The sequence below is a fragment of the Adiantum capillus-veneris genome, chromosome 5 (genome assembly GCF_014529385.1).
Source record: "Adiantum capillus-veneris isolate H3 chromosome 5, ASM1452938v2, whole genome shotgun sequence".
In the NCBI taxonomy this organism is placed as follows: domain Eukaryota; kingdom Viridiplantae; phylum Streptophyta; class Polypodiopsida; order Polypodiales; family Pteridaceae; genus Adiantum; species Adiantum capillus-veneris.
This window is the reverse complement of record NC_140935.1, coordinates 83001947-83018083: the sequence shown is the minus strand read 5'-3', so window position 1 is coordinate 83018083 and position 16137 is coordinate 83001947. Positions and strand designations below refer to the sequence as shown.

Below are 16137 nucleotides of genomic sequence, written 5' to 3'. Positions count from 1 at the left end.
AAGTCCAACATTTTTAAGTGTCCAAACTTGTCCTCTTCAATTTGGCCACTTTCGGGCACTTTAAATAGATCCTCTTCAATTGGATAGGCCATGTCATCACTTAGTGACACTTGCGTTTCAAGAAGCTGCCTTGGAGTCCTTTTCATAGCATCTCAAAAGGCTGCCCGGTGGTGCTCACTGACTCTACGTTTCAAAACACAACGTGATGACAAAGCCCCTTCTAGCCAGCATTTAAAAATGCAATCGATGCCAAGGCTCCCGGTCAAGTGGCGTTTCAAAAAGCAAAGCAGTGCGAGGGAGAACATGATGCCCAACCTTCTCGCATTTCAAAACACAGTTTCCTCACTCACAGCAAACACTTGTATCTGAAGGACATTAGCCTTATTCTTGATAGCGTTTCAAAGCGCTAAAGGGAAAACAGAACTGCCCATGCTCACCTTCAACCCCTCCTCCTCTTCCCCGTGCTCGCTCTCCTGCGATCAATGAGCCGAGGGCTCTGATACCAAGTCAAAGTCAACAATTTGAAAGCTTAAAGTTAGAAAGAGAATGCACAAGAGAAAAAAGAGAGAGAGTTGCTCATAACCAACCAACACAGAATGAATTAGATGATTATACAATGCAGGCAGAGGTGCACTTGTATATATACAAGGCATGTACCATCAGACAACTTCTAGATGCAAGCAGGAGGGGCCAAAAGAAAGTCATCCTTGCAAACTTGTGAAGATAGTTAATTGTATTAAAGCTTCAGACTGTAATAAAGCTTATTAGGTTAAATCTTCAGGGAATAATACTCTGTGGAAAAACTTGGTTTTGTTTTTTCACATTCTGCAGTTCCTTTAATTCTAGTCATTTAGCAACTACTTGCACTTCTTAGATGAAGATGGTCATCTAGATAGTACTACAGCAAAAGAAGCTGTTTGTTCAAAGAACTAAATAAAATTGACTATGCAATGGCACTAGTTTTCTAAGGAGCTGCTGCTGGACAAAAACAATCTACAAACTTTGTAATGGTGATGCTAGCCAACAGTCTTATTTTTGTCAGAATATAAGGCTATGAAGAATGAAAAATGGTCAGAACTCTATTGGTCTTCAAACCCTGCTTTCCTGGTAAAATAAGTCAAAATCTAAATGTACCTCAGATAGGCCTCTGATGACAGACAGCAGGGCCGGCCTTGCGACAAAGTTTGGATTGTTCATTAACTTGCATATTCGAGGGCATAGGCGAGACATTGCTCCTAGAGGAGGATCTCTGGCACTTTCAATGACACGAGCAAGGCACATTGCTGCACCTGTCTGTACGCTCTTGTTTTGCTCACTAAGAGCGTCAAGTAGAGGCTTGGAGAATGCGTCTAATGTCAAGGCCGAGGAAGACATTGAAGAACTCTTTGCACCATTCCCTTGCGTAGGGGATGACGATGACAATGGAATCGTATGTGAAGATAGAATGCCCATTGCATCCACACATGCATCCCATACACTGCTATCAGGGTCCCTGAGGCGGCGTAATATACTTCCAATGACCTTTGATAGATGGGGAATGATAAGATCACCGTGTCTAGATGCCAAAGACCCAAAAAGTCTTACGCATTCCTTCTTTACAACACTCTTCTGCTGCATTTCAGAATCATAGAGACAAGACAAGCAGACTGGCACACAATCTGGAGATAGGAATTCCACAATCTTGTCAAGTTCCTCCACTGCAATCTGCTGTGTGTCGCGGTCAGCAAGCTTGGCGAGAGCACCCCAAATGCGTTGCTTTAGCTCCATAATGGCATGCTGAGGGGTGGGGTTTCCAGCTTTAACAGCCCCTGTTCGGGTTCTTGAAGAGCGAAGAGCAGCAGGGGGAGCCTGTTGAGTCATGCCTGACAGAAACAAGAAAAGGGTAGACAAATGCAGCTTGTCGGCTATTGCAACGGGTTTTCTCCTGGGAAAATATACATTTGCAGCCTCAGCGAAGCTAAAGAGAACCTACACCTGCAGCTTGCGAGACCGAAGCTGTATGAATTGTCTGTGATCGCCATGGCCAGGCAGGTTCACGAGCTCGACAGCGAAAGCGCAACAGACGACTACGGCCACAAAGTTAAATAGCATTTTATAATTGACTTTGAAATCTTTTTTGCCGCCATCAAACTAGAGTGCTTCGTTAGCTGTGTTCGCATGGAATTGAAATTTTGCAAGTTTCCATTTCAACACTTCTCGGATGAAAAAAGATCTATAAATTTTTATAATTGAAGTTATTATAATATCTAACATATTTATTAAGTGAGGGAGGAAAAGGGATAGGACGACAAAGATTCATCAAAGCTTGTGATATTTTTTCATTTGATGATGATAGTGTGTCTAGAGAGATGTACCTCCCAAAAAACCACAAGAAGAATTAGAGTTTTCTAAAGCCCAACGTTTGTAATTATATAAAACATCAATATAATTAACCCTTTGTTGTTCCATTCAAAAAAAAATTGCAAGTTTCCTTGTGTGGGAGAGTTTGCACAGTCCTCCCCAAATTATCATAATACGTAAAAACGTGTCATCCCCATGATAGCATGCAATTTTCAGTGTGTTTATCAACTGAGTTCTCAGTGTCAAAAATCAAAAGATGGTAGTGCTTACGCATTGCATGATTAAATGCTTATCATCGATGTACACAAGTTGCATTCAACCTTTCGTATGGCCTCACTACTCGAGAGAAACATGATAGAGGAGCCAGAGTGGACATTGCAAAGGTTGAAGCTGCATCACCAAGCTTTGGTATGGAAAAGCCGAGTGGGATCTTTTGCATTGGTAGGGGACCAACATGAGCGTCGTAGGTGCATAGTGTTACCATATACATGTGGTAGTGATGTGTGTGAACACACTTAGACCCTCGGGGTATTTTTTTCCTCACTAGGAGGTTTTTTTCCCCGTGCATTATATATACGCCTATCACTCTAGGGCTATCTTATCTTTCCATTGATCACTAAGTAATACACTCTCTGTTATGTGCGTTGAGATTTCTTCATCTTCTCCAAGGTGTGTGTGTTTTCCTATAACCCTAATTCCAACAATTGGTATCAGAGCAGGTTGCGTCCTCCCAGGCTTAGTCGCCAGCATCTCCAGCACGCGCTTGTTCACTTTCTCCAATTTTTGTGAGCTTTGGCAAGCGTCAACAGGATGACAAATACATCAGGAAAGCTTGCAGAGCTTGGTCTGCTCAAAATTTTTATTTGGGCTCATTTCGGCCTCCGTTTCCACTATAGGTAGTACTGTGCAGGTTATTTTGTCATTTTGTGCAGGATTTCTATCAATGCCGTTTTTTGCATAACAAGGCCCTTACAGTCTTCTACGGTTTGTGCTATATAGCACATGTTGTTCTCGCTTTGTTTCTCCTCTTTTCGGGCAGTTTTCACATCAAGTGCAAGCCTTCACCATGGCTGACAACAACACATATGTGTTTAAGATGTTTACTGCTAAGGACAAAATGGATGGGGACAATTACCTTATGTGGGCTTACATGATGCAACATGTCCTTGTGTCAAAGGGCGTATGGAACATTGTGCAGGGCATTGATGTACGTCCTGGTTCTGTGAATACAGGCGATGTTGAGGATGTTGCAGGTTTTGCTGCAAGGATTGCTGTTATTACAAATGTTTTGCCTACAGTTGAGCAAGCTCGTTGGGATGTAAGAGATGTGCAGGCTCATGCATTGATCACATTGTCTGTGAAGCGCGCTATTACTCCTCACATTCGTTCAGCAAAATTTGCAAAAACAGGCTTGGGATATTCTAGCTGGTCTTTATACAAATTGCAATGAGGCAAAAATTGCATTGTTGCGTAAAGAGTTGGAGTCGAAGATTATGCATGAGGAAGATGAAATGGACACTTTCCAGCACTGGTGTCAAGGATATAAATAAACAAATTATTTATGTAGGCGAAGTCATTTCTGACAGTTCCCTTGTGCATACTGTTCTTGATGCTTAATCAAATTCCTACCAGGCTTTTGCTAGTACTTGGAGACTTATGACCCAAGGAAATCTTGAAGATTTCAAGTGTGATGCATTGTGAACATTGATGTTGCAAGAGTCACTTTCCAAAAAAAACGGGGCTAAACAGTGTGCAGTTGAACAGGCTTTTATTTGCTCAAAGAAAAGGTGGTAACAGCAACGTAACCACTTCTCATGGTTCTTTTGCGAGTGGAAAATCTTCTATTCCTAATGTTTTTTGCTGGCAGCACTTCGTATGGGAATTCTGGTGATAAGGGCAAAAAGAAGATGCGTTGCCATTATTGTAAAGCTAAGGATCACTTGATCAAGCAGTGTCCAAAATTGAACGCAAAAGAGGCTACGAAAAAAGAGGTTGGATCAACTACAGGGTCCAATACAAAGTGCAGCTATTGTAGAGTCTTTTGTGAAAAGAGATTGTCATGCTGATGTAGATGCAGAGTGCACTTATGATCCTATTGTCTATGATGTATGATGTTAGTTGTTGCAGATTCACATGTGTGGTATTTTGACAGTGGTACTATAAAGCACATTACCTCACATCATGATTTGTTTACCTCTCTTGAGTTTGTCTCTCATGGGAATATTGTCACTTGTGCCAACAATGCCTCTTATCCGATTCAGGGAGATGGAAAGATTGTGCTTACTACTGCAAATGGGAGTTTTTTTGACACTTGTTGATGCATTGTATGTACCTTGGATCAAGAAAAATCTTTTGTCTATATCTGCACTTGCTCCAATTGGACTTGTAGTCCTCTTGTAGTCAAATCTGTGGATGACAGATGTACAGTACATGATCTCAGTTTCGGTGATAAAATTGTTGCATCTGGCATTTTATGTCGTGGGCTATATAAGCTCACTTGTATGAGAAGTGTGGGTAGAATTTTGCAAATGTAGTTGTGGATTCTAAGGCTATTTCAATGGAAAACTTTGGCGTGTAAGTTTTGGGCATATGAATTTTGCTAATTTGATGTGTTTGCAAAAATTTGATATGATTGCTTCTTTGCCGCCTCTTGAAGCACCTGTCAAACATGTTTGTGGAGGCTGTATTTTGGTAAGATGTAGCGTTCAAAGTTTCCAAAGGATGGTTCAGTAAGGGCTACATGCAGGTTGCAGTTTGTGCATAGTGATGTTTGTGGACCCATGCAAACTTCGTCCTTGGGCAATTACCTATACTTTGTGACTTTCATTGATGATTACTCCAGGCATGCATGGGTATACCCACTTAAAGCTAAGTCCGAAGGGTTTATGTGCTTCAAACAATTTCTCGTTATGGCTGAAAATGTCTCGAAATGTACAATGGGCACCCTCCATTCCGATCGAGAGGGGGAGTATATGTCTCATAAATTTAATGCATTTTTGGCTAGTCGTGGGATAAAACACCAATGTACAGTGCCATATACACCTCAACAAAGTGGTGTTAGTGAGAGGAGAAACGGGTCACTTACAGAAATGGCATGGTTTATGGTCAAAACTCAAGCTTTTCCGCATTCGTTTTGGCTTGAGGCCATCATGTGTGCCACTTATGTACTTAGCAGGTTTCCTACAAAAGATTTGCAGTCTATGACTCCATATGAAGCATGGCATGATATAAAGCCTTCTATTGAGCACATGCGTGTTTTTGGTTGTTTGGCATATGCTTTGGTGCCACAAACGCAACGCAAAAAGTTGGATGATAAGGCTGTCAAATGTATTTTTGTTGGCTATAGTGCTGAAAGAAAAGGTTACAAGTTGTACCATCCAAACAAAGTGTATCTTGATTTCAGGGGATGTTATGTTTATGGAAGATTCTGTTCATCCCTTGTTGTCATGTACTAGAGATAAAAATGTAAGCTCAAAGGACATTTATGGCAGTTTGTTGCCTCTTTTGTTGATGCAAATGTACACGATGCACTTGATGAGGAAAGGGCTGAGAATGAGGAGGCTAGAGGTATGCCAAAATGGTTGGTGCATACTTTGCATGATAGTAAGTTGGATGCACCTTTGTCTAGTCGTACTTGTTCAGGTTCTTTCCATGCATATTATGCATCAGATTGTTATGCTTCAAATGTGTCTATCTTATGTGATGTTGAGGAACCTCTGTCTTTTGACGAGGCACAGAATTCAGAAAATTGGATGGCTGCCATGGCATCTGAATATGATGCACTTATAGAAAATGACACATGGACTTTATGTGATTTTCCTCTTAGCCAAAAGGCCATTGGTACAAAGTGGGTTTACAAGTTGAAACGCAAGTTGGATGGTGAGATTGATCGCTATAAGGCTCGACTTGTTGCAAAAGGCTATGCACAACAGAAAGGCATAGATTATAAAGAGACTTTTGCTCCCTCTTGTTGTATGACTACTGTGCGTTTTCGATGTGCATTGGCGGCTCATTTTGGTTGGGATGTACATCAATCAGACATTGTTACTGCTTTCTTGAATAGTGACATATTTGAGGAAGTTTATGTAACGCAACCTCGCAATTTTGTCAAGAAAGGACAAGAGGATAAAGTGTGCAAATGTAAGAAAGCTTTGTATGGGTTGAAGCAATCTCCTCATGCTTGATATGAGAAAGCTGATACTCATTTGGTCAAACGAGGATTTTGTAACATTCCAACAAAAAGCACATTGTAGGTAAAGCGTGAGGGTGATGTACTTCTCATTGTTGTTCTCGATGTGGATGATCTGTTGATCATTGGACCAAATGAGATACATATTGTTGAATATAAGGTGTCACTCTTTACCAAGTTGTTGTTGGATTCCTCATTTGTGTATGCAACACGAGGGCGGATATTTAGTTTGCAGTCTCACAGGTCACTAGATTTATGAATAGCCCAGGGTCTAAGCATTGGTAGGCTGTCAAGTGGATCTTTCACAACTTGAGTGGAACTTTACATCTTGGGTCATTTTATCCAAGGGGGGATAATTGCCGCCAGATTCACATGCTTTTTTGGACTCAGATTGGGCTGGTTGTTTTGACACGTAAGCGTCCACAAGCTGTTTTTGTTTCATGCTTTGCATATCATGGTTGAACAAGAAGCAACCTAATGTGGTCTCTTCCAGTTGTGAGACTGAGTATAGGGCAGTCTTCACAACTACGGTTGAGTGTGTATGGCTCATATGCCTTATGGTTGATTTGGGTGTTGGACAGGACACTGCCAACCCTATCTACATTGATAGTTGCAACGAATTGGCAATTGCGAGGAACCCAATTTTTCATGCTTGCACGAAGCATATTGAGGTGCATTACCACTATGTTAGGGAGAGGCTCTCAACATAAGAGATTAGCTTGGTTTATGTGCCAACACAGGACAACCTTGCAGATATTTTCACAGGCATTGTCTCGTGAGAAGTTCGAAGCTTTCCGCAAATCTTTGGACTTACTCCCCTTTCTAGAATGATCATGTCCTCACAGGGCATGCCACTTCCCTATACTCTATGTGCCAGCTCTCGATCACCACATCACTCCTAGGGGGGATTTTTACCATATACATGTGGTAGTGATGTGTGTGAACACACTTAGGACCGTCGGGGCATTTTTCCCCTCACTAGGAGTTCCCCCCCCCCCCCCCCCCCCCCCGTGAATTGTCTATACGTTCATCACTCTCGGGCTATCTTATCTTTCCATTGCACACTAAATAATAGTCTCTTTTTTGTGTGTCATGAGCTTCCTTTGTCTTCTCCAAGTTGTGTGTGTTCTCCTACAACTCTAATTCCAACACATAGTGGAAGTTGATAGGCAAGTGTGAAGGTTGAAGCTGATTTATTTGATTGCAATTTTTGGCTTCTTAACTATCATGCAATAAATATTCTACTTTACAAGTTTTCTAGAGAGTTTCTACGCTTCCCAAATAGTTGTTTCCCGGACATAGATTTTTTGTCCACCCACTCATGCTTCTACCCACATATGCTATAACATTACATTTCTCTAGTTCTGTTGCATGCTTGAAGGCCAATCGTCCAAGCTCCACATTCCCCCATTTTTCAGCAAGCACCTAGAAGAGTCAACCAAATTGTAGAATAATTAGATGATGGAATCATCTAAATTACTCTCATACCTTTGTAAAAAATGCCTTCTATGATCCAAAAGGTCAACCATGAAATTATAATGTTGTGTGTCTGGTATGATGGCATATCTTTCCCTCATGCTATCAAAAAGAATTTGGCCCGTGCTTTCATTAGAGCACCACATTTGACATACATGTTGACCAAAGTGCCACTAAGTATGACATCTTTTGTCAACTTCCTCTGACTAACAATCTCATTGTGAATTATGCCACTCATATTGACGTATTATGTAAGGCCACTAGCCTTCAAGGTGCGATCATAGGTGACTACATTTGGAGAGAAGCCTTCTCTTAGCATTTGGTCAAATAACACAGTGTGGAAAATCATGACATAGCTCGTTTTCGCAAATTTTGTGGTTCATGAATTATTCTATAAGTGTGCCCTATTTTGTGTCCACAGAGCGGCAGCTCCACTGAAAAATCTAGGAAAGAAGCAATGTTTGCAACACAAGTCAAGCATAGACAATAATAGCATGATGAGAAAAAACGGTTCAAAGCTTCCTCAACTAGCTCTTGTTGAGCACTTCATGTGACATCACCAAGCACATCTTCTACAACAACAACCCCTAGGCTTCTACAACAACAACCCCTAGGTAGAAACATCTTGTGTAAGGCCATATCAAGGAGCAAGCAAAGTGTTTGGAGAGAGGCCTTCCCTTAAACCACCCCAGAACTTCCTCACTACAGCCATGTTGGGCATGATTTTAATTGGAGAGAAGCCTTCCCTTAAACCAACCCATACCTTCCTCATCATAACCATGTTAGGCGTGATTTTAGTTGGAGTGAGGCCTTCTCTTAAACAAACCCAGAGCTTCCTCATCACAGCCATGTTGGGCATATCTTGCAATCAACGCTCTGTGTGTCTTTGCCTCAAGCCTTTCTATGAGAGAGAGCGGCTTCCCCTTAAACCAACCCGGAGCTTCCTTGTAGCCATAGGCATGTGGGTGTATCCTGCAGCCAACACTTTGTGCGTCTTTTCTTCAAGCTTGTCACACACACACACACACACACACACACAAACACACACACACACACACACACACACACACACACACAAACACAAACACACACACACACACACACACAAACACACACACACACACACACACAAAGAAGCTTGCAGAATAAACGTCAATTTCTCTTGCTACTATTGATAGTTGAAGCCTTTAAGAATAGAGAGCAATGAGAAACTTCCATGTGGTGAATCCATAGTCCGAAGATTTGAACGGAGCTTATAAGCTAATGAAGTAAAAACCATCTTAATAGCTACGCCCCACACATAGGTTAGAGGGGCTGCAGCACACCATGTTGGAATGCATTGCAAGTGCAAGAAAACTATCACACTACACATGCACATGTAGCTTGTAGTTGCCAGAAAGCTTAATTCTAATCACTTTAAAAATGCATTGCAATTGTAAGAAAATTATCTCATTGCACGTGCATAGGCTACCTAGTAGCTCCCAAACTATTGTGCTTGAATCTTAATTTTAATCACATTACTATGAAACCAATGTAGAAAGTTGCGATGTGAAGCATTTTTCATGACTCTCTTAGGAGTGGCTGATGAAAACGTCTATAGATTGGATGGACAAAAAGCTTGTGTTGCAAAAATTGGTGAAAATTCAATACTTTATATTGGTTGTGGTGGGAGGGTAAAGCTCACGAAGTGCTACAATGGATCAATGGTGTCGTGCAGCTCCGCTGCCATGATAAGAAAAAGAGCAGAGAAATGCAAGCTAAGCTTCTTTGAAGCCTACTTGATTAATGGTCAGTGATGAGGGCTTGTTAACAGGCCAAATCTAATGATTAATGTATGCCAGATGCGGCTTTAAAGGGCCAATTGATGCCTTAATGATGCCAAAAAGGAGTATGCATGAAGTGAGCACATATGTGAGTTTATGATCTAGAACTGCAGTGCTTGAAGAGCTCTACCAGCCTTTCTTTACGGCTCGTCAATTGGAGCTACGGTGAAGAAGTTATGGCAGTTTGAAGTTTAAGTCGATTGCAGATCCGTACCGGATTGGGCAACTGCAGCTGAGGTGACAGAAATGAAATGAATGCACGGACCTGAAGTGCTCACTTTGTGGAGCGCATCGGTCTTTTCAGATCAGTGATTGGAGTTACGGTTGCCAAGTGATCGGCCCTTAAAGATTCACCGGGGGTCGGTTTTGTATCAGTTCGGTCGGCTCTGTCGGAGTGCTATCTGGGAATTTTTTAGCTTTATTTGGGTTTTGGAATGCGGGAGCAATAATAGCTTGATGAGAGTCATGTCCGGGATGCCATTTCATGCAGTGCTTGACCGGCAGTGGTCGTGATTGGCAATGCTCGGCTAGCAGGAATAAAACTCTGACACTTTTATCGGATGTGATGGGAAGGCCTTACTTCAATGCAATCACTCATACTTGTATCTAGTAGGCTAGTGGCACTGTTCGAGGCCATTTACAGGCACAAAAATTCATGGTAATATTACTAGCTAGGGGATGTTGAAAATAATGATGTTATGCTATGCATCGCATTGGTCGGCATTTGTGCCAAATGTTATGCCCTTACAATGATTACGGCCGCCCAATGGAGAAGCTTGGCAAGCCTCGGTCGGTACTTATGCAAAATGTTGCTCTTCAAATGGTGCCCAATAAGACCGACCGCCCAATAAAATTGTCTACCCAATTAAGGGGCATGCCAATGGCCACCCTTTTTTTTAAAAAAAAAGGTAGTGTGAACAAAATAGGGGAAAGCCCATGGCGTAGACAGGGGTAAAAGGCAACAACGCGCAGGCAACATAGTGAGGGCAAAGGGAGCTCGCGCCCGCCAGCAGAAGGCTCAGACGAGCATGCTCATGAAACAAAAATTGAGCAGAAGCCCGGGGCGACCAAGTTTGGAGGCATTCCCGTCGAAATCTGAGCTGGCCAAGATCCACAGCTGCCACGTCATGGACCCGGTTCATGTGCCACGTCAGTAGCGCCGCTTCAGTAGCGGCGGCGCTACTGTTAAGGGAGGGGCAAGCTATTAATAGCTTGGATTCTTTTGCATGAGGGTATTGCAAGCCAACGAGTGAAGAGGGGGAAGTTAACGAAAGAAGGCAAGCCAACGAAGGCTATCAACGAACGAAGGGCAAGTTAACGAAAGAAGGGCAAGCGTAAGGGTATTGCAAGCCAATGAGGGCTATGAACGGGAGGGCATAACACAAGGCACGAAGCCAAGGCAGGGAGGGCTCGGAGCATGAAGAAAGCTCTCTCTCTCCATCATATACTCGAGAAGAGTTCTTATTCTCTCTCTCTCTCTCTCTCTCGCTCTCTTTCTCTCTCTCGGCCCTTGAGAAGAAAAGGGAGATGGAGAAGGGCAACGAGCAAGGAGGATAGCAAGCATCAACGAAGAAAAAGGAGAGTTTTTCGAAGAAGAAGAAGACGAGCTTGGGAAAGAGAATCCCTCGAGGCTTGAGCAGGTAAAGGCAAGAAGAAGGGATTCCAAGCAAAGTCGATAAAATAAGCAACCAAGATCGGAGCAAGCCAAGGCAAGAAAGACAGATCGAAGGGCAAAGCAAAAGTGAAGTCTCTCTCTCATCGAGCATAAGATGAGCGACCGTGATTAATAAGGCAAGGAGAAAACAAGGTTAAGCAAGAAAAAGGAGCATTGCAGAGCGCTCTTGAAGGCAATTGAAGCAGATAATTCAAAGACAATATAAAGCGATAGGAGGACATTTCCACAATCGTCATCATATAGAGATTGAATTAACATTCTTTGAAGTTCGGTGTCGTTAATGGCCCAGTTAATTCTGTAAAGCGGGAGCCTAAACTCCTAGTTAGCAGATGATCCAAGTGATGGTGCTGTTAACAGCCCGCCTTGGCGTAAGGACTAAGTTGTACTCAAAGTAATATTCAATTAATTGATGATTGCTGTGATTGGAAGAGCTGTCATTGTCTCTTGTTCTCTCTCTTTCACACCTCCCACAGCCAGAGGCCCGGCGCCTTCCCGGCTCACATAGCGAACACATATCCCCCGACATCTTTGGTGAGCCCGACGCGAAACGAGCCGGGGTGGGAGGTAAAGATGGAGATGCCAGAGCAATTAAAGCAGTTTATTGACGATTTCAATTCAAATGGATTTGATAAAAATCTAGCAGTTACAGATTTGCCAAAAATGATGGAATTGGTTCAGGATTATCTACAAGAAGCAAAAGCCATGCAGATAAAAAAGCAGATTGATGATGCTGTAGAGCTAGCACTTGATGCTGTTCGGGAGCAGTATTATAATTTTCAGGGATATGATCCAGAAGGTTTTATTGCATGTTACGAAGCTGAGATGAAGAGCCGAAATGTTCCAGAAGATCGAATGATTGCATCTTTTGAAGAGGCTGTAAACTCGGATTTTAAAAAGCAGGTTCAAGAACTGGCAGAAGAATATCCCACACGGTGGGAGTATTTTGCAGAGGAATTTATTTACGAAAGCTCAAGGATTCTAGATCGGGAAATAAAGGAGATGACCGAACGAAATAAGGTTGTCTTCAGTAAAGGTGAAGGGGATCAGATGCAGATCCTCAACTATGATGAATTCTGGGCGCATATTTCTGCAAGAAGTAAAGCCAAAGAGAATGCTAAGCTGGAAGTAGCAGATTCAGTTTCAAAGGAGTTTAATTTGAGCAAAGAAGAAAAGGTAAACAATGAATTTAAAGTTGGAACAGATTTATATGATTTTTTTTCAAAGATTGCTTGCATGGACGCTACCTCTAATAATGGTTCAAGCGGAGACATAGACTATACAGCAAGTGGTTCACAAGCTGCTGACCTTGACATGGGTTATTTCGAAGGAGTTCATCAAGCAGATGAGCCTCTACACGACATTACTAAAACTATCGGCACTATAGCCGAGCAGGATAACATGTCTACTGCAGATGAGTGCATAAATAAAGCTATTATATACACAGTAGATGAAGTTGTGGACCCAGCACAGGATGAGCCTGAGGATGTCAATGAACCTATGATTGCCACTAACAATATGCTTGCAGATGATGCTATCATAGAAGAGGATTCTATAATCGATGAATTTCTGTCTAGATCTGAAGGAGATGTTTATGACAGTATAGAAGAGCTTTCTAATGCATATACCTCTTCAGAGGGGGTGCCAGATGAGCCTTTACAGCTCTATAATATATTGCTAAGTAACATGGATGCAGATGAGGAAGCAGAGGGTGATATCGAGGAGTATGAAGATTGCTTGGATCATATTGATTGCGAACAGGTTATCGATAGGGATTTTACATATACGCTTGTACATGGACTACATGAGGAGATATCTCCTACAGTTTTGATTAATGTTGAGACTTCTAAGAGTGATTTTCCCGAGGATGCTATGGATGAAGATCTACATGATAAAGCTATTTTTCATGATCAAGTTGAAGTCCCAACAGGTGAAAATTCATCTGATGATACAGGTCGAGAGACTCCCAAAGTTTTTCTTGATTGCTATGAAGCTAGAGGGGGTGATGATGCTAAATCATCCTTGATACTGCATAAAATGCACAGGGTTTTTCATTTGCTTGGACAATGTGCCAGAAGTGGCTGGATTTGGATGCTATTCCTATTGATGCTTATGTCAGTGATGTCTTGGCTGCCAGTAAAAGGGAGACAGATTTCTTTAATGCTTTCTGGTAACGAGCTTAAGTTGCCAAAAGTTTATGAGATGTGGGTGCTGCACTATGCTTCAGGTGAAGCTCTAGTATATTGCGGAGCCCATCAATGCTATGTGATCTCGATGGTGTTTGATCTAGGAGATTCTAAGGATATTCATAAGTAGATTCAATATGGATGGATACTATTGAGTATGAATAGTATTGCGTGCTGTTTGCACCAAGGGTAGCATATTTGAACCAGAAATGCTTGATGTTGATTGATACAAGAAATGTATGCTCATGTGGATATTATGATGCTCCAGTGTGTGGACAATTCCTTATTATCCCATTTGATCCTGGGGGTTGCTAAAGTGCAAGTTGCAGATGCAGAGGATACCAGATGCCTGATGTAGCAGGCTGCAAGATGCAAGATTTTGTTTTCTAGATTATGCCAAGTTAGAAGAGTATTTGGTTATGCATTCAATAAGATAACATGGTTGGCTTCCAGCTAACTTCTTTGGACAATTAATGAAGTATCTTCACATCTTTTGAGTTGGTTCTGCTAACAGAACTTGAGGTAAAGGACTCGACGGCCATTCCGTGTGCAGATAGAGTAAGGCATACTTGAGCTTGATAGGGTTCCTTAAGGAGAGCTTAATGGTCACTGATGAACAACTACCTAATGATTAAGCTAAAACATTGATGATAGGGTATAAGCCTTATTTCATTTTTCATATGTTTACCAGTTACGTGAGTCTGATGATGGAAAAGAGCTTAAGGTACATGTAGCAGATGCAGATTGAAGTGCTATTGGCACAAACCGGAGGCTGTGCAGGTTCAGAGGGGGTGAATGTCGTGCAGCTCCGCTGCCATGATAAGAAAAAGAGCAAAGAAATGCAAGCTAAGCTTCTTTGAAGCCTACTTGATTAATGGTCATTGATGAGGGCTTGTTAATAGGCCAAGTCTAATGATTAATGTATGCCAGATGCGGCTTTAAAGGGCCAATTTATGCCTTAATGATGCCAAAAAGGAGTATGCCTGAAGTGAGCACATATGTGAGTTTATGATCTAGAACTATAGTGCTTGAAGAGCTCTACCGGCCTGTCTTTACGGCTTGTCGATTGGAGCTACGGTGAAGAAGTTATGGCAGTTTGAAGTTTAAGTCGATTGCAGATCCATACCGGATTGGGCAACTGCAGCTGAGGTGACAGAAATGAAATGAATGCACCTAACAACATTGCAGATTCATGTCATGGCATGACATCTCTTTTGGGTACAACTCCAATGGGTACAACTCCAACCAAGATGGATATGTATACTCTAGTAGGTAGAGGCTCCTCAATGTCTGAAAGCCAAGCTAAAGAAGGCAAGGATGTAGAAACAAAGAGGATGTAGAGGGAGATCATGAAGAAAGGTTTGCAGGAACAGACTTAGGGAACATCTTCAATGAGCTGGCAGGATCACGAAGATATCTAGAAATCTTTGTGAATGAATTTTGATGCTCATACAGGTACACTTTTGGCAACCCCAAAAACAACTCCAAAGCAAACATCAAGCAACATTTTCTCTACCAAACCTTCTCTGAAGCTGAAGAGGAAAAAGTGGGATGTTTAGGAAACTGAGGAAGAAAGATACAGTACATCCGCATTTGAGAGAGGAGAAAAGTTAATTAGCAAATTTGAAAGTCAAATTAGTATTGCAGATGGTAATAAAGCTTTGGAGCTAGTTAAGAATTTTGTTGGTCAGGGATAAGGACAAGTCAACTCTAGTGTACTACAGAGGGAAAAGTCCCGATTGCAGAGCCAAATTTTAAAATTACAAAAGGTGTCAAAGAGATCAAAGGAGATGCAAAGTTGATTAAGGATCAGGAGAAATCTATGGAGATTTGAATAAGGAACTACGCGAGTCTAAGATTTTTCTTTATTTTATAAATCCCAACTATATAGGAGAGAAAGTATTGCAGAGAGACTTTAAGAGTGGAAAGAAAAATGGTTTGCACCTTTAAATGAATAGTTGGAATTGATGAGGTTTGATTACTCCAAAATTCAGCCAGAAAACAACATTTTACTAAGTAGGTCCAAGCATGTAAGGAGCTAGAGGGGAAGTTGAGAGACATGTTTGAAGAAGACCTAGAGGGTTGGTATATGTCAGCACAAGATGTAGAAGTACTTAAATTTGCGGTAAGGAAACATGGTGAAGGGGTTTGGATGGAGCTGAGGAAAATATTGTTTTCTATGGTGAATGTTCCTTACCAAGTGTTTGCTAAAGAGGAAGGAAACACTGAGTATTTGTTGATTCAAAGAAATTTTGAGGACTTCGAACTTGAGATCGAAAAAGTGAAGGCAACAACTACTATAGGAAATGCTCAAGTGTTGGCTCGGGGAGTGGAGGTAGTTGCAGGCAAAGTGCAGGTATGTGTAGCAGAACAAGACTTTTTCACTTTAGTGGAGGCTGTAGAAACACAAGAGTTCCTTGAAAAAGGTAGTGAGGTGCAAGAAGCTAAAGA

At 41.8% G+C, this 16137-nt stretch overlaps 1 protein-coding gene across 2 annotated transcripts in view; it reads right to left on the bottom strand.

The window, feature by feature from the left end:
• Nucleotides 1-2102, bottom strand: part of LOC147457617 (microtubule-associated protein TORTIFOLIA1-like) — an 86241-nt gene extending 84139 nt beyond the window's left edge. Inside the window, exon 1 of one of the 2 annotated variants that reach the window (XM_086512489.1) lies at nucleotides 1135-2102. In XM_086512489.1, the coding sequence (XP_086368615.1) occupies nucleotides 1135-1860 (726 nt within the window). In that variant the 5' untranslated portion in view covers nucleotides 1861-2102. The remainder of the gene's footprint in view (nucleotides 1-1134) is intronic. The other variant, XM_086512490.1, reaches the window with a different exon arrangement.
• Between the last annotated feature and the right edge of the window lie 14035 nt (nucleotides 2103-16137).